The 24500-nt window shown below is 35.5% G+C and overlaps 1 protein-coding gene across 3 annotated transcripts in view; it reads left to right on the top strand.

The window, feature by feature from the left end:
• The window catches only part of eif4ba (eukaryotic translation initiation factor 4Ba), a 54480-nt gene that overhangs the window by 24332 nt on the left and 5648 nt on the right, over positions 1-24500 (top strand). Inside the window, exons 4-14 of one of the 3 annotated variants that reach the window (XM_056448810.1) lie at positions 2155-2271; positions 3784-3838; positions 3938-4081; positions 4709-4837; positions 5705-5857; positions 8658-8898; positions 11547-11635; positions 14508-14751; positions 17470-17507; positions 17835-17964; positions 22038-22110. In XM_056448810.1, the coding sequence (XP_056304785.1) occupies positions 2155-2271; positions 3784-3838; positions 3938-4081; positions 4709-4837; positions 5705-5857; positions 8658-8898; positions 11547-11635; positions 14508-14751; positions 17470-17507; positions 17835-17964; positions 22038-22110 (1413 nt within the window). The remainder of the gene's footprint in view (positions 1-2154; positions 2272-3783; positions 3839-3937; positions 4082-4708; positions 4838-5704; positions 5858-8657; positions 8899-11546; positions 11636-14507; positions 14752-17469; positions 17508-17834; positions 17965-22037; positions 22111-24500) is intronic. The other 2 variants (XM_056448811.1, XM_056448812.1) reach the window with 2 other exon arrangements.

The raw sequence follows: 24500 nt of genomic DNA on the forward strand, positions 1-24500 counted from the left end.
GCTCACGGCGGCCCGGGTTCGACTCCCGCCTCGTGGTCCTGTGCTGATCCTTCCCCTCTCTCTGCTTCCCATGCTTTCCTGTCAATACTCTCTACTGTCCTATACAATAAAGGTGAAAAACCCCCAAAAAATTATAAAACAAAAGAAAAAACTAAAATGTTTACCTTATAAAATGTTTCTTGAGCATCACATCAGCCAATCAGAATTGTCAGACTGGCGATATGATACAGAATATACAGCTTTACGAAACTTTTACAAAAAATTATTTGCATTTTAAAATATATATATATATACTGCAGATTTCTGTTCCTAAATGAATCAGTTTTTGAACAAATCAGTGATTCAATGATTCATTCATTAAGAAAACTATTACATTGCTTCTAAACAAATCAGCCATTTTAAACAAAATGTTAAAGTCTACATGTTTAAACATTAATTTCTACGTTAAACCATTTAGATAGATTTTATGTTGAATATGTGTTGATTCAGTGTTGTTCCAATCAACTCAAAATCCACATTGTTTCAGCGCTAGGTAAACAAACAATTAGGTCAGTTTTATGTTGAAAATGTGTGGATTCTGTAATGTCACTTCGATCAACTAAAAATTAACATTGTTTCAATGTTAGGTAAACAAACCAATTATGTCAATTATATTGTTGAAAATGTGTGGATTCTATAAAGTCGTTTCGATCAACTAAAAATTAACATTGTTTCAATGTTAGGTAAACAAACTAATTAGGTCGATTATATATTGAAAATGAGTGGATTCTATAACGTTGTTTCAATCAGCTGAAAATTTACATCGTTTCAATCTTAGGTGAACAAACGAATTAGGTCAATTATACGTTGAAAATGTGTGGATTCTATAAAGTCGTCTCGATCCACTAAAAATTAACATCTTTTTAATGTTAGGTAAACAAACTAATTAGGTTAATTATATGTTGAAAATGTGTGGATTCTGTAACGTCACTTCGATCGACTGAAAATTAACGCCGTTTCAAAGTTAGGTAAACAAACTAATTAGGTTGATTACGTGTTGAAAATGCATGGATTCTGTACTGTCACTTCAATCGACTGAAAATTAAAATCGTTTCAATGTTAGGTAAACAAACTAATTAGGTTGATAACATGTTGAAAATGTGTGGATTCTGTAACGTCACATCGATCGACTGAAAACTAATGCCTTTTCAATGTTAGGCAAACAAACTAATTAGGTCGATTATATGTTAAAAATGTGTGGATTTTGTAACGTCACTTCGATCGACTGAAAATTTAAATCAATTTAACGTTGGGTAAGTAACCAATTGGGTTGATTTCAGGTTAGATTTGAATGGAGTGCCTGACTTCGTTTCAGCATTACCCCGATGAGTAAAATGAGGTTTATTATGACATTTTGCGATCTGGGGAAGCTGCGACCATTTTCTGTATTGTGATGGAGTTCCTAGAGAAACGGAATATTAAATGAGAAAACAGTGGATGTGGCTTGCTTTTTCTACAGCGAGCTGATTGGATGCAGTAAAGTAGGCATTTCATTCAGAAAGATCGGCAAATGGATTTGAGGAGAGTTATTACAACCTATCAGACCCCTCCTCCTCGTCATTTCTGTTTGTTGTCAAAACTGACAGTTGGGGGGGCGTGGTTAAGTATGTTAGTCAAGCCCAATACCTCAAAATCACGTTATCTGAAAATTTAACTGAAAACAAAACCAGGAAGTGCAGTTTTAGATTTCAATCTTAGATTACTAGGGCAAACTTTTTTTTTTTCTTAATGACATGCACAGATGAATTGTTCACCACAAAACCGGCCATGTGAGCTAACAAAATCATATGGTTAATTTTGATTTGCACTTTAAATGAATGACTCTGTTAATCATTGATTACAGAAGGCTCAGTGAAACTGGCATCACATTCTTACATTCTTTTGTTCATAAAGAGCTGATTGGTGCAGAGTTCAAAACACAGCATTTTTTACTTAAATTGAATCAAACATTTAAATGTAAGTTTGGAATGCACAGTTCAACGTATGCTTCAGGATATGTGTGAAACTAGCCTCTTTAAACAGCATTTAGATTATAATAGGAAGAATTGAGTTAGAAAAAAAGTGATAGATAATACTAACTGTAAATAACATGACATGTCTCTTTTTTGAATACAGATCAGTGCTGTTCGCCTCCCGAGAGAGCCCAGTAACCCAGAGCGGCTTAAAGGCTTCGGCTATGCAGAGTTTGATGATGTAGAGTCTCTGTTACAAGCGCTCAGTCTCAATGAAGAGGTGAGATTCAGATCCCTGTCATGGGCAACTAGTTTTTTATTTATTTATTAATAAATTTTTTTTACATGTAGAAAATACATACAGCTAAAGCCTTGTAATAATGATGAGAAATGATGAGATTTTTGTCTTATTTCCTGTGTTATATATGTTAATGTCTTTTTATTGTTATAAACCTATTTATTATAGAATTTGTTTGTTGTAAATTGGATTTGTTTTTGCCATGCAATAGCAAAGAAGCTATAGAAGCCTATTCCTGGCACTGAATAAAAAAAATTAAAAAGGTTATTGCGACTTTTTTTCCTCATAATCTTGTGATACAAACTCATAATTGCGAGTTATTAAGTCAGAATTGCCCGATATAAACGCAGAAATCTGAAAAAAGTTGCAAATGTGAGTTAAGTCAGAATTCAATTTAAGGGTCAGTTTCCATAACAAGAAACCACTTTATAACATGCAATTCTCACTTTTTATCTCAGAATTCGGACTTTGCATCACTCAGTTTGACTTTATTTCTCAGAATTTGGAATTTATATCTCGCAATTGTTACTTTATTTCTCAGAATTCTGACTTTATATCTGCCAGTTCTGACCTAATAACTCACAATTTCGAGTTTACTTCTCACAATTCTGGGAATTTTTTTTGTATCATCCAATTTTGAGGTAAAAAGTTGCAAAAACTTTTTTAAATTCAGTTTTGGGAACGGACTTCTATGAAAAGATGATGTGGAAATAAACACAAAACTCTCTGTGTTCATGTTTGGCATGGCCCGGTATAAGTTTCTGACGGTATGATAACCTTGCATAAAAATATCACGGTTTCACGGTATTGTTTTTACTGATGTAAAATAATTTATTTTTAAATGTCTTAGTAAAAAACTACTTTTTTCCCCATTTAACACAATATATTACATTTCAGGAAACAATTATAATATTTTGGAACAGTAAACATGTCAGGCTACATAATTAAAATAAACCATTGACCTCTACTATCTTCATTAGCTTCAGAAACACAGATTTCCGTACAACACATAAAAAACACTTTAAAAAACTCTACATATACCTTAGAAAGGGCATAGCAAAACATTTTTGCAGTTTTAATACCTTGATTTCCAAACTGCAGTATACCTTGAAAATGGTTATCGTCCCATGCCTAGGTGCGTGTAAGCATGAATATAAACATGGTGCTGTTTGATATTTTATTAAACAAAACAAATTATAAAATGTTTATTTTATATTTAGAAGAAATGTTATTATTCATTTACAGAATTTTAAAAAACATTTTACATAAGCAAAACTATAAATCATAAATCTAGAGAAACTGAGAATCCTTAATTTTTTTCCATAGATGCATTTGGTTCGCTCACTATGGGTGTTTATGTAATATCAGCGGTGGCCACATGGTGGCGCATGTTACCTGTTAAGCTTTAAAAAGCCAAGAGTCACTCACTCTCACAGCTTCTGTTATACACAAAAGTATTCTCATATGTACCCTGTATTCCTACTGTCCTTCTAGAACCTTGGAAATCGTAGGATCCGTGTAGACATCGCTGACCAGTCCAATGAAAAAGGTCTGAGAAAACAATCTATTTGTGAAGCTCTATTATTGGGCAAAAAAAAACAAAACAATATCTCCACGTCTCCAATTATTTTTGTTTTCTTTTGCTCAGAGAGAGACGATCGCTCCATGTCCGGCCGGGATCGTAACCGCAGTGAGCGAGACATGGGCCCAGATAAAACCGATTCAGATTGGAGGGCAAGACCTAAATCTGAAGCTGACGACGGACCACGCAGAGATGATGCATTTGCAGAGCGTAAGTAGTTATTTAATACTTCAGCCAAGTTCAAAAGTTAAAGTAGTAGAGCAACAATAAAGCTTTTAGCTACATAACAGTCACGCCACTTTGGTTTAAGTAACCTCAATATGTTACAGGTCTTTTTCTAATAGTAAACAATGTTTTGTTAAGTCTGTTTTGTATGGTGTAGGCCTGTCATGGATAAACTTGATTGAATCATGCATTTTGGATTAAAGTTGTTGATTTATTTAGAAAGTGAACACACGACTGCCTTTATGAATAAATCACTAAACCATTGACTTAAATATAAACATCACAGTTCTGAGATGCACAAATGTTACGCTCCAGCTTTGGAATTATTTTCTTTGGTGAAACAGAAAAAAACAGACACACACAATATTGTGCTTAAACTTCTTGATTGTTGAAGTGTTGTTTAAAATCTGTATAACATCATCACACATTGATATTTGTGTGATGATTTCTTGTGTGATATGACTTGTTTGTATTGTATCGTATCTTAGAAAAAAATTTGGGACATTAATTGTCAGCTTATATATTGGAAAAACAATTAATATTATGTCATCGTGCACAATAAACATAATTGAAATAGGAATCTGTTGTGTTATTTGACCATCTACTTCTTAGGATCCAGAGATCGATATGATTCTGACCGTCACCGTGAAGGCCAGCGGTGGGAAAATGATCGTTACGATGGAGGAAGAGACAGATACCGGGAACGATATGATGACAGAGAACGCAGAGACTACGACAGAGGTATACAACACCTTTAGAACAGTTCTGCACTGACAAATCACTTAAAGGGTCACGAAACACCAAAATATGAGCTGTTGACAGTCATATATGTGTCCCACGCTGCTAAAAACACTTTTAGGACACATATTTCACTAAAAAGTAAAAATAGGTTGTTTTTGCGTTATTTAGAGCAAATTCGCTCATCCGGTTTGAAACTAATTTTTGAAGCTGCGTCACAGCGATGAGATCCTTGCGTGTAATCCAGCATGGAGAGTGGATGTCTCTATCTGCGAGTACATCGTAACGTCTCTGAGTGTGCAGCATTAGTTCATGAGAAAGACTTGGTTTAAACCAATCAGCGCACTCTATTCTGAATGAGGTGCAACTTCATTAATATGCACGATAGCTTGGAAGGAAGTTTTTACCTGTTACAGTGTTCAGACGGCAGAGAGACGCCACGTTGTGTTGCCAAAACAAGTGGAAGAAGAAGAATTTGTAGACATGGGTCGTCAGTGTTTTCTTGATAAATGTGCTGCAACGAAGGTTTTGTTTTCATTTCCCCGCTATGAGAGTGCAGCTGAACTCACGTGTGGGTTACAATGCACTTTTTTGTTGAAAGATGGGTGTTACTCACAAAGTAAAAGAAAGTTGCGGAATGGACCAAAGTAGGGCAATGAAACAGGATATATTTAAAATAGAAATTCCATTATAACTGTGTAAAAGTCTGTTCTGCCACATTTGCTCAAAGTAATGCAACATAAAAAAACAGGGCTTTCTTAAAAATGATTGTATTGGTCATTTAAAACCAAAAAGACTCTTTTTTTTTTTTTTTTTTTTTTTTTTTTTTTTACATTTTCATAACTTTGATAGTCTTTGTCATTACTTCAGGATTTGATTCACGCAGTGGTGGACGACGGCCCTTTGGAAGCGGCTTTCGGCGTGACTATGATGACCGGCGGGACGACTTTCGGGGCAGTGGAGACCGATATGGTGACCGTGAGGAGAGATTTGAGAGGCGGGATGAGAGACGCGAGGACAAAGGTGTGTTGCTGCATACATTTTATCTGGGTCACTGCAGAAATCCAACCTGAAGGAAGACTTTCATCAGATCATCTAAATCAGGGGTTCTCAACCTTTCTCACTTCAGGGCCCACTTCTTTCTCCAATCAATTTTTGAAGGCCCCACTATCTGACATTTTCTCTAAAATGTTTGTATGAAATGCTCATTTAAACATTTATTATTTAGAAATATATACAGTCAGAATTATTAGCCCCCTTTGATTTTTTTTCTTTTTTAAATATTTCCCAAATGATGTTAAACAGAACAAGGAAATTTTCAAAGTATGTCTAATAATATTTTTTCTTCTGGAGAAAGCCTTATTTGTTTTAATTTGGCTTAATTTTTTTCGGAACCATTTTAAGGTAAAAATTATTAGCCCCTTTAAGCTCATTTTTTTTTCGATAGTCTACAGAACAAACCAATATTATACAATAACCTAATTAACCCAGTTAAGCCTTTAAATGTCACTTTAAGCTGTATAGAAGTGTCTTAAAAATATCTAGTAAAATATTATTTACTGTCATCATTGCAAAGATAAAATAAATGAGTTATTAGAAATGAGTTATTTAAACCATTATGTTTAGAAATGTGTTGAAAAAAATCTTCTCTCCGTTAAACAGAAATTGGTAAAATGTAAAAAAACAGGGGGGCTAATAATAAGACTTAAACTATAAATATATATATATATATATATATATATATTTGATATCAGCATTTTATAAAAAAATATATATAATTTTTTTAATTTAATTATGTATAAAACTAAAACTATAAAATATATATTATATATTAAAACTATTTCAAAAGACCAGCTTCTGGACTGACTGAATATCTACTATTTAATATCTAATATTTAATAATATACAAACAAATGTAAAATACCATAAAACAGCCTAAATCTGTCAAAACGCGTTGATATGATGACACTTGCAAGTTTATTTTACATTCTATGGCAGAACACAATTGAGCCCCGCTAGATCCTCCTTTACGAGCGCGCCCGTTATAAACACTCGCAGGACATTAATTGCTACAACTATATGGATATATTAAATAGTTATTAATAATAATTACAACAAGTACTATACGAATTACTGCTATTACTACTGCTACTACTACTACTACTACTACTGCTACAACTACTGCTACTACAGCCACAACAACAACGACTACTACTACTACAATGTCTACTACTACCGATACTACTACAACTGGTACTACTGGTACTACTACCACTGCTACTACTATTGATACTACTACAACGACGATGACTACTATTACAATGTCCACTACTGCTTCAACAACCACAACCACTAATACAATCACTACTACTATTACTGCTACTACTACTACAACAATCACTACTACTACAACGACTGCTACTATTACTACTACAACAACAACAACAACCTGAATAATGACAATGGTAGAAATACTAATAATAATGAGGAGATAACAGGAGAACAAGTCAGAACAGTAATACTAATAATGATAACAAAAGTACAAGTAATAATATTAATGCTAATTTTGAGGAGGTGAGGGGAGGATGGGAAATCAGGAAGAGGACAAATAATTATGATAGTAATACTAAGTAGAAGAAGAAATAGAAGAAGAAAGGGTAGAAGAAGAAAATAGAAAAAGAAAGGGAAGAAAAGAAGTCGAAAAATAAGGGGCAGCAGACAAAACAATAAGAATAACAACAAGAAAAAACATTACAATTAGTATATGAATAATAAGAACACAAAGTAAAAATAATATTAAAAAGAACAACGAAGAAAAAAAAACAATATTACAATAATAATAATATAAGTAATTATAATAATAATAATGAAGGATCATTAAAGATAATAATAATAAAAAGAAGATTGAAAAATCAAGAAGTTTGTTTTCTGTGTTACTAAGCAACGACTCCATCAGCCATTACTTTATAGCTCATTAGAATGCAAAATGCAGGATATACAGATTATGTTTATTTAGTGCCACTTTGAAGAGCCATACGTTATGTTTAATTTTACCTTATGTTAATTTTTTGTGTTTATTGCCAAATTTGCCGGATATGATTGTAATGTAAGGCAACAAACACATATAGACTGCTAAGAATTGTGTTTAATGCACGTTTAAGCATCATGTTTTATCCTTCAGCTCAATACTCACTTCATTTCGCAATACTCAATTCACTACACTTTAGGAAACATCATCTGTTTATGAAGAGGTTGATATTAATTCCTGGGTGTGTTGACATTTACATCACAGCTTTCAAAAACATCCCTTTATGTGTCTGTTGTCTCTTTTTTGAGCATATAGTAGTGTTTCTGGACAATTATTGAACTTGTAGATGTAGATTTCAGAGAACAATTTAACTTATGGAATCAATGCAGTATATGGGAGCTTTAATGGGATAGTTCACCCAAAAATGAAGATTCTGTCATTTACTTTTCCTCCAATTGTTATAAACCTGTTTGAGTTTCTTTCTTCTTTTGAAGAATTTTGGAAAGCAGTAGCCATTGACTTCTTGAATTTTTTTTGTTCTTACTATGCATGTCAATTGCTGCTGGTTTTCAACATTTTTCAGAACATCTTGTTTTGTGTTAAAGAGAAGAATGAAACTTATAACAGTTTAGAACTGCTTGAGTGTGAGGAAATTTTCATTTTTGAATGAACTATCCCTTTAGCTCTTATGAGAAACCACTTATAGTGAGTGTGAAGCAGATTTTTTTCTATCAAACTTGCTTTAAAGTGTGCATTAAAACAGAGTGATGGAGACATATCTGGTCTATGTTTTAGGTCCCCCTCAGAGGCCCAAGCTAAACCTGAAGCCTCGGAGTGTTCCTAAAGATGAAGAGCAGTCCCGGGGGCCTTCAGCTTCTTCTGGACGGGCCGCGTCTATCTTTGGTGGAGCCAAACCGGTGGACACTGCTGCTAAAGAGAGAGAGGTGGAGGAGAGGCTTAAGAAAGAGCAGGAGAGACTGCAGAGACAGCTGGAGGAGGACAAGAACAGAGGACCTGAACGCAAACCCAGAGAGAGGTACAGCTTCACACTGTCCAGCCTAGCTTTACTGGAAATTCTATCATCATTTTAGCATCTTCTTCTCACTCCTGACTTGGACTTTATTTCTTCTGTGGAACGCAAAAGCTGATTTTTTAAAATTGTTGTTTAGTATTTCTGTAAATAGTTTTGGTAGAAATGATGTAAGATAATGCAAAGGGATAGATTCTTCTGTTACTATTGTAAATTGTATCTCTTTGCAAAAAAAACAAATAAAAATTAAAGCTTCAAGCAGCGATGAAAGGGACCTCGCACCCAGGCTCACCGCCACCTGGTGGCCTTAGAATGATGAATCATCAATTTTTGAGAGGCCGCCTCAATTGTGTGTGCCAATTTTCGTACGTGTGGGTGAAACTTAGCTCGGGTGTCTGTCCGTCAAAAGTGCATAGGTGGCGCTGTCGAGTCATTTTGCCACACCTTCTTCCGAAACCTATAACAAAGGTAAATTTTCACAACTTCTGATGTGTGTGCTAATTTTTGTGAGTTTTCGGCTATGTTTAGACCCTCAACGTTCCGGTGCTCAGTCCCTAAAAATAAACAAAACAAGTTTAGTGATTTGGGAAGTCAATAGGAACAATAACAGTTGATTTAAAATCATTCTTTAAAATATCTTTTGTGTTTCAAGAAAGAAAGTCAAATAGATTTGGAACATTTCAATGTGAATTGTTTAAATTATGCTTAAATATACATTTTTGCGTAAACCGCCACTTTTAATGCATTTAAGAATCACTGAATTTAAGAATATATTTGAATAGATTGTAGAATGCTTAAATTATATAATTACGTTTAAACTAGTTGTTGCTAAAATGCTGCTGTCGTGGACTTTCAGAATACCCCTTTTATAGTATTGCAGAAGCCATAAGGATCCTATAATTTAACATTAGTTTGTTTGAAATTAGCTCAAAAGACTTGAGTTGCATCTAAATTGGTAATTGAGGGATTCAAAACTTCGCCACCCACCATCAAAGTAATGGCACATGGGGATAAGGGCTCCACAACACTGGACAATGCGATGTAAGATTTACAGAGAGAAATGCTTTCTTTATTAGCTTTTAATTAGCATTATTTGTTATAATCATACTAAAATCAGGAGATATATGAATAGACTAGATGTTTTTAATCTAATTCATTCTAGTTCAGGCAAAAAAAAGCTGTCAGGTTGCAAACATTTAGACTTTAAAACCTTGAATATAAAAACCTTGTTAGCTATTATGATTATTATTTGCTGTTGTCTCTACTCGGGACACACCAATCAGATGCCAAACAACTAGTGCAGATGAAACTAAACTGTTGTTGTCTCGTGTCTGATCCTGTCTTGACCAAAAAGCTGCTTGTAAACACATTCAATGGAGGAAAGCTGACTAAAACGAGAGATGCATTCTGAACGAGAGAAATTTTCTGCTGGTTTTCTTATTCCACAAAAGGAAACCGAAACTTCCGACAGACACAGAAAAGGCCTATACAAAGCAGCATTTAGTACCATTATCATAGTAATTTACACTCACCATGGAGGTCAATTCGCTCAATTCTCTCCTGCAAATGTGTCTGACAATCTAATGATTTATATTGTTTGTAAATATTTCAGAAATGTAGCAAAATTAGTCAATGTTCCTCTTTGTCTTTTGAATTGTTTACTTGTTTACATCACTACGTTACACTAGTGCTCTGATTCATTGCTGAATAACCAGTCAGAGCTCTCTCTTCAGCCGGCATCTGACCGATGCTGAATGACGGCCCAACGAAGCCCATTGGCCGACCGTTGGCTTGGTGTGTCCCGGCCTATAGTATGTTTTTTCCGCGCTCTGCTGAGGCACTATAGGTTCACCTTTGGGCTGCTCTAGCCAATAGCATAACAGCACCAAGAGCTGTGTCTAGAGATATTAAAGCCCCATCTAATTGGTCAAATTTGGATAAAAAAAACCTATGCATGTAACACATACAGTTGAAGTCATAATTATTAACCCCCCTGAATTATTAGCCCCCCTGTTTATTTTTTCCCCAATTTCTGTTTAAAGGAGAGCAGATTTCTTCAACACATTGCTAAACATAATAGTTTTAATAACTCATTTCTAAAACTGATTAATTTTATCTTTGCCATGATGACAGTAAATAATATTTGACTAGATATTTTTCAAGACACTTCTATACAGCTTAAAGTAACATTTAAAGGCTTAACTGGGTTAATTAGGTTAATTAGGCAGGTTAGGGTAATTAGGCCAGTTATTGTATAAAGATGGTTTGTTCTGTAGACAGTCGAAAAAAATATATAGCTTAAAGGGGCTAATAATTTTGACCTTAAAATGGTTCATAAAAAATTAAAAACTGCTTTTATTTTAGCTGAAATAAAACAAATAAAGCTTCCTCCAGAAGAAAAAATATTATCTGACATACTGTGAAAATTCCATTGCTTTATTACACATAATTTAGGAAAAATGTAAAAAATAATTTAAAAGGGGGTAATAATTCTGACTTCATTCATTTATCGCACCTCTCTGTGATACAGATATTGTCTATACTACTACTGGGATGATTATCTATTTGTTGGAAATACTTGTTGGAGATTTTTTTTCACAGGTCTTCCTTTCTTTCAAATAAATAGTTTCACTGACATTTTCTACTACATTCAGGCATCCCAGCTGGCGTAGTGAGGACCAAGGAACTGAGCGCTCGCGGACAGGAAGTGAGTCATCACAAACAGGAAACCCACCGAGCAGGGGTGAGTGATCACTGTCCAGTGCTTATGTACAAACCTGATGTAGACACATTTAAACAGAACTAGAAAGGCAGTCTTTTTTCTGCATGTGCATTTCATTTCTTTTAACATTATTTTAACAATTTTATTAATATGACAAAATACACAAGAGTTCTGAGGATTTCTATCCTGAACGGCCATAATATTAAAATAATGAATAATAATAATAGTAATTCCTTACATATATAGTGCTTTTCTAGACACTCAGAGCGCTTTACACATTAGGAGGTATCTCCTCATCCTCCACCAATGTGCAGCATCCACTTGGATGGCGCGACGGCAGATATATTGCACAGGACCACACACTAGCTGGTTGTTAGGGAGGAGACAGACTGATGAAGCCAATTATGATATGGGGATGGTTAAAAGGCCATGATGGACAGAGGAAAGTGGGCAAATTTGGCCAGGATGCCGGGGTTAAACCCCTACTCTTTTACTCTTCCTGTTTATTTTACCTACTGAAACTACTAGCTTGAGTCTATATTTATTGGCATTTAGATTTTCAAAAAAAGGTTTCCATTTTGTTCTTCTGTTTGCCGGACACAATGCGACTCAGACCAGGGTGTCTGCTGGTTCTAAAAAGTTATTAAAAATTGATAAATCAATTTTGAGAAAATTAAGGCCCTTGAAAGGTATTAAAAAGTCTTAATCACGTTTTTTCGAGGTCTTAAATTTTATGCAAGCGTTGTCCAAAGTATTTGACCCCAAAAAAAGCATAAATATATTTATTTTCCTCCTAATATTAACAACGCTGTGCTCTATCAACGCGATTGGTTCGGGCCGGGTAGCATCCAGCCAAGCCCCTCTGTCCAGGTGATGTCACATAATTTTCAACAAACGTAGGAAGGTGATGCGATGCTCTCCACATGTAGCGAAACTATAGAGCGAAACAGATGGCAAAATGGGAAAATGTAAGTTTGCGTACTCCTGGTTGGAGAAAGTCAAAATTAAACAGTGGCTAAAGCCTGTTGCTGAAAGCAGCCACATAATTTATTCTTTTAGCTTTGTTTCTTCCGAGCTTATCTGAGTTCTGTTGCATGGTTGTGCTCCATTGATTTATTTAACTACAACTGTTTATAAACAACTGTTTATTAAGTTAAAGGTTTGATACTGATTAGAACTTGAAGTGACGATGTGGTCTTAAAATATTCTGAGGTCTTTAAAAAGTCTTAAAAAGGTATTGAAATTACCTTTAGGATTCCTGCATATATCCTACAGACTTAGACTCAACTTTATTATCCTGTTTAGGGAAACTAAAATTGGAGCAAGGTGCCATAACACAGGCGAAGTTCTATGTACACTTTATCAAAATATTACCACACAACATACAGCACATCATTTTTTAGACACATCTCCCTCCCCGCTGGACTTGCAAATAGGAACTCTAAAACGACGTCCTGATGGCAGTAGCTGAAATACAGAATACAATGTGTGATCCGGGGTGCATAAGATACACTGAGCTTTATTTAAAACATAATTATGGTAAATTACCATTGGACCAGTTTGGTTAAAACCGATGATCTTGCCTGCCACCTTCACAAGGCTAACCTGTTTTAATTTGACAAACTCAGATTACCATACCAAGCTACAAAGATAAAACGAAAGATAAAACAAATTCAAAAACTTGTTTATGAAACAGTGTCATCATAGAGGTACAAACCTGAAACAATCTAAGTTTTCCTAAAAAAAAAACAGTCTTTGTTGATCTTTTTTATAGACAGCCTGGGTGTTAGGTTGAATTGTCAACATATTGTCAATAATGACACCTAGATATTTATGTGTCAACAATTTCAATGTCCAAACCTTTAATATTTGTTATGCTGGGGGAATGAGAAACCTTCCTGTAATCTATTAACATGTCTTTTGTTTTTTGACATTCAACTGGAGAGAAACTATCACACCAGGAAGTAAATTCTTCCACAATTGGACCATTACGCCCCATTCACATGAGGCGTCAGCTTCAATGCTTCCCATTCACTTTGAATGGGTGACGTCAGGCGTTGCCGAACTGCATTGTGGATCCGTCGGCGCCGCTTCAGAGGCATTGCTCGCTGCAGAAGTTGGGACTTGCTCAACTTTTCAAGCACCGACGGAGGCGTCAGCCAATCAGATCGCTGTATGCAAATACACCAGCTCAGGCAGTGGCCTATTGCTGACAAACTTCATTGGCTGACGCTGCTATGACGATGACGTCAGCCCGAACTTCAGACACGCCCTCTATCAAGCTTTGACGCTGAAGCCCCGTGTGAATGGGGCGTTACCCAAATCCTGATCGTAAAGGAGACTCACAATCCCAAAATCATCAGCATATTTTATGATATGACAGTTTCCGTACATACTCCGACAATCATTAGTATACATGATGAACAGAAGAGGTGTGAGGCAATAACCTTGAGGGGAACCAGTGGAACAATACTGAACGTCAGAAAGAGCACCATTGACTCTGACACACTGCAGACGTCCTAATAAAATATCCAGAATTCATCGATAAATATTAAGATCCAAATTAAAAATGACAAATGAATTTCTCAACCAACAAATGTGGCTTCATAGTATTAAAAGCAGAAGAGAAATCAATAAACATTGAATTAAGAGACACACATTTGGGGGAGGCTTCTCTTACAAAATAAAAAATTATTCAAAATAAAGTATTATCATAAAATATAATGACAATCAACTTACATTATTAAGTTCCTTAAGAACCTCAATTGAAGCTTCAAATGTAAACGTCTAGCAGTGATAGAAGTGTGGTAGTTCTGATACTGATACATTGTACGTTTTTTCATCTAGAAGAAGGTTCTAAAAATGAATCCAATCCTTTTCTCACTTCCAACAGGGCAGAGGCGTCGGGAAAGTGAACGTTCTGTAGAAAACGAGGTATTCAGCAGCCGTGACGAGGAGCCGTCCTCTCATGGAAGTCAATCTCCTGCCTCCAAACAGGAAGCTCTGCCGCTAAAAGTTGTTCCAGCGCCGCCACCGAAAGAGAACGCTTGGGCCAAGAGGAGCGCCATTAGTGCAGGATCCACTGAGAGCGATAGTAAACCCGCCGTTTCTCCCAGCAACGCCGCTCCACCCAGAAGGTATCTATCCCAGTTCATATTTTTCATATTAATATTGTTATAGAATCATCTTAGGTGACGCAGTGGGTAGCACAATTGCCTCACAGAAAGAAGGTCGCTGGTTCGAGTCTCGGCTGGGTTAGTTGCCATTTCTGTGTGGAGTTTGCATGTTCTCACTGTGTTTGTGTGGGTTTCCTCCGGGTGATTCGGTTCCCCCCACAAGTCCAAAGACATGCACTATAGGTGAATTGGGTTAGCTAAATTGTCCGTAGTGTATGAGTGTGAATGAGTGTTTATGGATGTTTCCCAGTGATGGGTTGCAGCTGGAAGGGCATCTGCTGTGTAAAACATATGCTGGATAAGTTGGCGGTTCATTCCGCTGTGGCGACCCCAAATTAATAAAGGGACTAAGCCGAAGAGAAAATGAATGAATGAATCATCTTAGTGAAGTATATAAAACAAAGAGCATCTTGAACTAGTGGACATACTGACAACAGTTTCTGTTCTGCTGTACACACCACAAATGATCAGGGTGATGATTTTGCAACTTCTTAATGTTTATATCTAGCACCAAATGGACTTGATTCAAACCCTTTTCTCTCTTTATGTGTTGCATTTCTCCTCCACTAAAAATCAAAAACCCTACAAGAGATGCCGATGCTATGCTATTTTAACATAAGCAAAAACCATATTAATAAATAAATAGATACTTTTCTCTAAATAATTTATCTACAAAAACACAAATGCAGCTAATACACATTTTTTTACATTCATTTTAGTTTTCATTCATATATGACTTTGATTAATAAACAAAATAAGTTTAATAATAATAATAATAATAATAATAATTAATAACAATAAAACTTTTCTTACCTTTTACCATATCCAATTAGGCTCAGCTGATGAAATAGATGACTTTTTAAAGCAAAAATCTCTGACACAACTGCTTTGCATTCTTAGCCCAAATAGCCTCATCTCTGATTACTGTTAAGGATTTGTAAATGATTATTATAACCAATCTTTTGGTCTAACCGTTGTTGGGAAAAAAATATAGAGGCTTTACCTCTTTCAACTTTATTTGAGGACCCCTGTAATGCATGTGTAATTTAAAATATTGTTTATTTAACATAAATTCATTCATTCATTTACTGACAGTATTGTTTAGGCCAGTCACTATTGTTTGTTTGGTTGTTTTTGATAGTGCTCTATGGTCACCAATGCTGCATTTATCAATAATACAATAAAAAGAAAGCATTAAGCACCAAAAAGCCATGTGAGTTTATAATTACTTAGAGGCATTGTTGTTAGAGGGGACAAAAGCCCCTTTAGCTGTAATAAATTTACAATAAGCCATATCATCTTGGGGATTAATGTTGTTATATAATGATTATTTTATATTTGTTGCAAGGGTTGTAGTGACTCATAATGTAGTAACTGCATGTAACGTTAAAACTGAACATAAAACAATTTCTTTGGCTCTGTACTGATAGCGGAATGATTGCCAAGAACAGTGTTGTCAGATACAGTTGACTTTTTCCAAACCAAAGCTGCCCAAGCCCCACCCAAACGCACAAAAAATGCCAAAAATATTAGATTAATATTTTATTTAATTTTGATTTATTTAAATCAGAAAACAACCTAGTTACTTTGTCATAATTTTTAACCATAAAGCAACCAACAGCAGCAGTCACAGAACCACAATAGTAAAATTACAGCATAACTGGATCACATCAAAACACTGTGCCCCTTTCACCCACACAGTGCACTTATTGTTGTGTGGATTACACTACATATTAGAGTATGTTTTACTTTTGAAAATGTGGTATAAATTCATCCCATTTGACGGTTTAAATTTTTTTGAACATATTTAGGAGCCTCTTTCAGACAATGCCGCTATTTTCGTTCTTGCTGTCAGTTGCAGTAAAAAAGATCGATAAAAGTTTTATGATTAACCACTGTGAGTTTAACTGCAGGCGCTGCGTGGCGTCAGATTTGTCTGGGGATACTGATTTTGATACAGCTTTCCTTTACCTTTTTTTGTGGGCGGGCCCACACAGTTTGCCCTACGCACTGGTCACTACTGACCGAATGGAGTAGGAGCGCACAGTTACGTTTGGTTAAATAATTTCCAGGTAAAATTTACCTTTCAGAACTGCCCAAATTTTGTCAACCCATCAGTGCCATTTTTTACCCTCACAATTAAAACCACCCAATCTGGCAACACTGGCCAAGAAACAGTCAGAGGTGTATGTTTGTGCGCAGCTTAACCAATTAGAATCAATGTGTGTAACTCTCCGTTTTATAACCAGTATTTTAGTGTATTTAAAAATATATTAGATGTAATAAGATAAAATAGAGATAAAAAGAAAAAACATTTGATAAAACAAGATATAATTTTTTTTACATGATCGCTAAGCTAAATCTTTTTGCATAACTTTAGGGTGTCTGTGAGTATATATCTATATATGAAGAGTTTAGATCTGAAATTCTCTTCAAATATTAGCATTTTCTATATATTTCTATATCTTCGTTCAGTAATTTCACTTTTATGGCAGAGAATAGGTTATTTTCATCACTTTTAACATAAAATAACAACATAAACATAAGAGGTTGAGAAAAATGCTCATTGTCGAAGAAAATTCCAGATGGCATTTAGAGGTTTTTGCATCTGAACTCTGCATAAACATGTTTTGAGCTCTTGATTATTGATCTACATTTTTGATGTACTTTATTTTTCAGCTTGCCAGGCTCAGGTGATGTTCCTCAAAGAAATAAAGGTAAGATCTATAAGTGTGCAAATTGGTTAAAACTTGAAAAGTAAAGAATGTAGGAGGTGTAGAAGGCAAAGTCAGTGCATATACTGTGTTTTCACACACAAAACACAACTGTAAACCCCGTATAACATCTTAGTGGATTGACGTTGAGGAGTTTTGGTGCTTTGCAGCTGCTGGGCCAAGAGAAAATGACCTTTCTAAAAACAGCCCCTTAGAAATGTTCAGTTTAAAAGCAGTAAACTGCTCAAATCTTTTATAGAAGTCTGTAACATTCAGGAGCTCCTTTTTTGGTAGAGTTGTCCTCTGCTGAACACTGGGCTCTCCTTACAGATGAAAACAAAGCAGATGGGGTGCGGCGGGATCGGGGCCCCTCTCGGGGTCGCGGTGGGGCCTCGGGCTCTGGAGCAGGCAGGGGGCGTGGAGACGCAGCCAGCCGAGACCGAAGGAAGGAGACAGACAGGTTAGCTGTTCTCTGGCACCCCTACCGCTCATAAGTGTAGAGAAACCACCTCTTTCTGGAAGGATATACTTAGTAATAACTCTTAAAAATGTCATAGTAGGGTGGTGGTTGGACAGTCTCTGTGCTAGTTTAGCCTGTAAAGCATTGTGTCCATTTGCATCTTGCCTAAAATGCTGCTTTATTCGTTTTTAGGATGAGCTGAATGATATTTCAGTCACTAGCTCTGAAAGTCAGCCACTTGTGATGGTATAACCTGCAGAACGAGTCACTGAAAAAATACAGAGCACTAAAGGCCCTGATATACTTCAAGTGAAATCAGTGAACGTGCTGGTGGAATGTCATTATACACAAATCAGGCTAAAACCACGTTTGCATCAGTCGTAAACCGCTTGACAGAAAGGTTGCACCACTGGTAAATGCCTTTAAACTACCATTAGTCTGTGATGATTAGGGCTGCACAATATTAGAAACCTCAGATATTGCGATATTTTATTTTCCTGCGATATGAAAACAGTTTCACAAGCTAGTTTGAATAGCACTATTTCGATAGTTGGTTTCCTGTGGGGTCTAACAGTATTTAGGTACAGAAATTGGTTAATCACAATTGAAAAAAATGCTTTTCTTACTTTGCTTTGTCTCAATTCTTGTGCAAATATCAAACAATTCTTGGAACGAGTAAAAATATTGTTTTGTTTTTACCTTCACAATAATTAAGTCAAAATGAAGAGTTTTTCCCTTAAAACAAGCTAAGTTATCTGCCAATGGGTTAAGCTAAATAATATTGTCTTTGCTTTAAAATGTACAGTGCATCCGGAAAGTAATGATAGCGCTTCACTTTTTCCACTTTTTTTTATGTTACAGCCTAATTAAAATGGATTAAATTAATTTATTTCCTCAAAATTCTACACACAATAACCCATAATGACAATGTGACAAAATATTTTTTGAAATTGTTGCAAATATATTAAATATAAAAAAACCTGAAAAATCACATGTACATAAGTATTCCAATTCCAACATGTACATCATAAAGATTTTGTTTTAACAGATCATGTGATAACAAAAAAGGCCCATTGGGACAGAATGGTGGTTAAAGGGATAATTCACCCAAAACTGAAAATTTACTCATCATCAAAGGGCCCAAACTTTTATAAGTTTCTTTATTCTGTTGAGCAGTAAAGAAGATATTTTGAAGAAAGCTGAAAACCGTTGACTTCCGTAATAGGAAATCAAATACAATGGAAGCCAATGGTGTTTTTTATTGTTATTGTTTTTGCAACATTCTTCAGAATGTCTTCTTTTATGTTCAACAGCAGAAAAGAAACTCAAACAGGTTGGGAACAATTGAAGGATGAGTAAATAATGACTGAATTTTCTGCTTTGGGCAAACTATCCATTTGAATGCAATGATTTATACCAACATGCATAGAATTACAGTAATTAACCTTGTAAAATCAAAAATCATTAATAACTTTTTCACATTTGCTATTAATTACAAATGATAACAGGACTTACCCACAGAAAATAATTTAGTTCTTAAATGAATGGACAATCCATATCTACGTAAAGCTTTAAATCTCTGCATTTAAACATATCAGCTACACTAGAAAACAAATGTTCTCTGGTTTTGTAATCTGTATGAAATAAACGCAAGATACATATTTCACATTTGACTTCATTATTTAAAAATAATTCCCGCCTCCAACATTTAAAGGCATATCTAATGTCAGTAAACACTTGAATGGCCAAAAACTTGTAAACAAAGAGGTCGCTGTTGTTGTGAGAAGATTCACTTTCAGGCATAAGTTGAGCAATTACATTAGAAAATAAGCGCGATTAGACGTGGCATATTTCATACAATGAAACTGCATAACATGCAAGTTATTGATTTAAATGGTAGTAACATAGTTTGACTGACAGGATGACGTTTAATCACGATTTAAGATACAGATGCTAAGACCCAATCCTAATTCTACCCCTTAGCCATTCGCCTTACGTCTAAGGGGAAGAGGTAGATACCCCTTCGAACGTAGATTGTTCAGGACCACACTCGAAACAAAGGGGTTAGAAAATTTCCCAGAAAACACCAGCCACAATGGCAGGATCGCTGCACCCGGAGGTAAGGAGATTCACAAATTAGTATTTTTTGTCATTATTCCGAAATTTTACAACAAACAAGCACATTTTAATTTATTCATAACTGTGTTTGTGTTTTACTGTAATAAAAAAAAAAATTAAAATTAAAACCGCTAAATTTCATTATCTATAATCCATAATCATTACTCCCGTACAGTGGTCCCACAACATTCTGACACTCAATTGACGCCGAATACCCTGTCAGAAATGTCTAGTTGCTGGGAATGACCTTTTACAGTGTCTGCTATAATGTTAATGTTGTTTTTGGTGTGTTTACATAGATGAATATGGCCACTGTGTAAATGCACAGTACAGTTACGATCTTATTGCCACATTAGATCGTCATGATAACATAATATATGCCTTGAGTGATTTCCTGAAGATAAATACCAAAAAATAACACAACTGGAATAACTACAGCAGTCGCGATCATCTGATCTCATATGAAGCATGAGATCACTATGACATGTGCAGGTGCTGTAGTGTTGTCCCATTTCTTAGTGGTAAATTTTGAAGCCCTTCCCCTTCACACTCGGTTTTAAGGGCCAAGGGGAAGGGGTAGGGGTACAAAAATAGAATTGGGATTGGGCTTATATGTCATTGATGAATAATAAAAAAAAAAACTGATTTGGAGAATTTTGTTTCCCCATTCAAAGAGACTGAAGCTGCACTTGCATGCCCAAAAGGCTTTTCAAAAATAGCCACCGAGTGAAATGACTTGCCTTAAAGGTACTTTGAGGTGAAAATTTCCTTTTCTTTTCTTCTGTTATTCTCTATATAAATATTTCAAACTTCTTTTTACCCCTTTGCGAAAAACAAAAAAAATATTGATACGAGTATATCAGGGCTTTAACACACAGATGGACAGTATGTCTACAACAAACACAGACAATGGAGTGAAACAAACACTATCTGTGTTTCCATCCACCCATTTTTATGCAAATTTTGGATTAGACCATAACAATTGCTTAATGGAAACGCCAAGATGTGCATAGATTTTGAAAATGTTCATAAAAACGTGTGCATAACTGAATAGGATTAACTTTTTATTAGATTAAAAAATGCGCAAACTACAATTGAAACACATTTACAGAAAAAATTCTAGCAGACGCTTCATAAAGGTCATGTAATTTGTTTTAACAGTTAATATTTTTACCTCCAAAACTGTCTTGAGCGTCTAAGCCAGGGGTGGGCAAACTCGGTCCTGGAGGGCCGATGTCCTGCACAGTTTTGCTCCAACACTACTCAAACACACCTGAACATGCTAATCAGTGTCTTCAAGATCACTAGAAATCTATAAGCAGGTGTGTTTGATTAGAGTTGGAGCTAAACTGTGCAGGACACCGGCCCTCCAGGACCGAGTTTGCCCACCCCTGGTCTAAGCTCCCAAAAGAGCCGTCTCTCACCTCCAAAAGCCACCACACTTTCATTGCATTTCAGCTATATCTTCAGAGGCGCAGGTCATTTATTATAGAAGAAAAAGGCCAACAGTGGCTTCTACTACTGCAGCAAATTCCATTTTTCTTTTTGATATTTGGCACCAGTTTATCAGAAAGTGAAGATTATGTTTTCTTTGACTGAAATGATATGGAAATGATGCTTTCTTTGCTATAGTCAGATTTTGTGCATTAATCCAATTTGCACTTTTGGATGGAAACACAGCTATTTATACATTATTTCAACTCCAGTTTTTTGCTTTGAAATGAATATTTATAAATCTCTAGGCAAGATGCATTTGGCCTCAGGAACAAGAACAGTAGTGTATTCTCCAAAGCAGGGGCTTTGATCTCATTTCAACAAGAAAAACATTTTACCTCATGGATTGTAATGTAAAAAGTTGGACCTCTTGTCCCACTGGGGTCTGCGTCCCTGCTCCGGAGTGTTTTTCTGAATGAGTGTAGAAGTCCTTGTGAGACTCTGTTGTGGGTTCCTTGTAGAAAGGACGCAAGAAGAGAGCGAGATCTCAGACCAGCACCAGAGCCAAAGAAATTTGAGGAGTCTCCCAGTCCTGTGAGTGACAGCTAACACTCTCTCTGGGTGTGATCCTATGATCCCCAGCTCCCTGTGCTTTTACCTTCTGGCTTTCTAAAATGAAGAAATTCTTTACTGAAGGCTTTTTTTAGATGCTTTACTTACTGAAATGGAAATTACACTGTTGATTGTAGACTGTACTGTAATTGTGGGCTACATTTGGAAGATACATGACTTGAAAAATGTAAATATTTGTTTGAGTCTAGACATTTAAATTGGATGCAAGCACTGAATTATAGCCATAGGATTGAACATCGGTTACATTTAGCATTGAGAATACTGGCGTAACCCTCTTCAATACATGATTGTATTTTTTATACGTTTTAAGCCATTTTAAATAACAATCTGTTGAACAAAGTCAGTGTAAGTATTTTGCAATATGTAATACACATTAAAGAAAAACAATCACAGCCATACAGACAATAAAACCTAGATCTGTGAACCTACACTGGTCTCATGGTTCGGTTCGGTTACAATTATCATGCCATCGATTCGGTTCAATTCGATATCTCGGTGCATCTCAGTGCTTTGATGATACTTTCCACACACAGTTTTATATTTTCTTCACAGCACAGCAATTCTTGCATTAAAATGTATACATATATTTATATTTATATACTATTTGTAATATAATTTATTTTATCTATAAACTTTACCTTTAAACAACACAAGCATTTAGAGCAAATAAACACATAAATATCCCGCTCGCTTTCTGATCCTTGTCTACCGAGTTCTCTTACACCCCTTTGATTGGTCACACGCTCAACAAAAAGGGCTGCGATTGGCTCTTGCGCGCTGCGCTCTTCACAGATGAGTGACACTGATAAACGGCAGTGGCGATCACAGCTAATCCTTGATAGACACGGTGGAGAAAACATTGCAGCCATGCGCTCATGTCTGTATCCAGAAGTATCGCTGTAAAACAGCTGAAAGGAGAGGAAAAGTCATGCCAGCAGGTCAAATGGGCCACAGTGAGAGAGAGAGAGAGAAATGGAGTTTACTTTCATTCTCTCAATCGCAGTGAAATAGGGGCTTCTGCTGTAAGTGGCAGTGAAAGGCTGTCCAGTAAACGCACATGCAGTGAAACTGTGCACAGTTTCTGTGTTTTTAAATAGTTGGAGTGTTGTTAATACTCGTGCTCGTCTCCCTCGCCATAGTAAGTTACATAGCGCATATCAGAAAAATGATGTCAGTACATAATAACCGGTTATGATTACTACTGAACCGATACCGAATTGTCTGGTTCTGCATCGTGGTGCACCAAAGAAACAATTAATTTTGGCACCCTTAATAAAACCACAAAATAAAACACGCACACATTTTAACCCCAAAGTTATATTACAAAGACGTTTTTCTACCCTATTTTATGTTAATGTGAGGAGGTGTTCCTTAAACTTTTAAGGCATTTAAAAGCACTTTATTGTGGGTGCTGCTCTATGAGAGAAAGGTAAGTCATTCCTATGTAAAGGAGACTCTATTCAGTTCTGTGAATCATTTGGGGACATTGTCAGCTGACCTTTAATACCATTTTGGCTCATAATTCTCAGTCAGTCTCAAAACAGGAGGGTGATATGGTCTCTTTAAAGTACCTGTTAAAAGCAGCGGTTAAAAGGATAGTTCATCCAAACTGAAGATTTACTCATCAAATGGTCTTAAACCATTATTAGTTTCTTTATTCTGTTGCGCATTAATAAAGGTTGTTTTTTTAAGAAACCTAAGGGAGCTGTAGGAAGAACAAATACTATGGAAGTTAATGGAGTTTCTGTATGTTCAACAGAAGAAAGAAACTGAAACAGCTTTGGAAGAAGAGTGAGTAAATGATGACAGAACAATGGGTGAACAATCCCTTTAAATAATGATTTATACCAACATACATAGGATTAAAATAATAAAAAAAAACGTATGAAAAAGCAAAAATAACTTTTTTACCAAATCATGCATGAAGAGTTGACCTTTGCTTTAATCATTTAATAATTTATTAGAAAATACTCTCTTAGTTCTTTAATACTCTTTTTTTTACATGCTATTACTACATATATACTGTGTGTGTGTGTGTATATATATATATATATATATATATATATATATATACTTCTATTATCTGCATAGAAGTGATATATTTTGAATAATTAACCCAAGAGTCAACATATACAGAGAAAACAAAATATACAGATTAAAGCTAGCTCTAGTCTGATTCATTTAAATAAGTGGAAATGCTGCCTTTTGAACCCTCATGCACACCATACAAGCAAACCAAAACCTCTGGTAAGTTGGGTCTCTGACCATTTTCAATAAATTCCATAAAATAGCTGCAGTTTAGCTGGTTTATATGACTGTAACACAGTCCAACGCCATCTAAATCAAGGAAA

Source organism: Danio aesculapii, chromosome 23 (genome assembly GCF_903798145.1).
Source record: "Danio aesculapii chromosome 23, fDanAes4.1, whole genome shotgun sequence".
NCBI classification, from domain to species: Eukaryota; Metazoa; Chordata; class Actinopteri; order Cypriniformes; family Danionidae; genus Danio; species Danio aesculapii.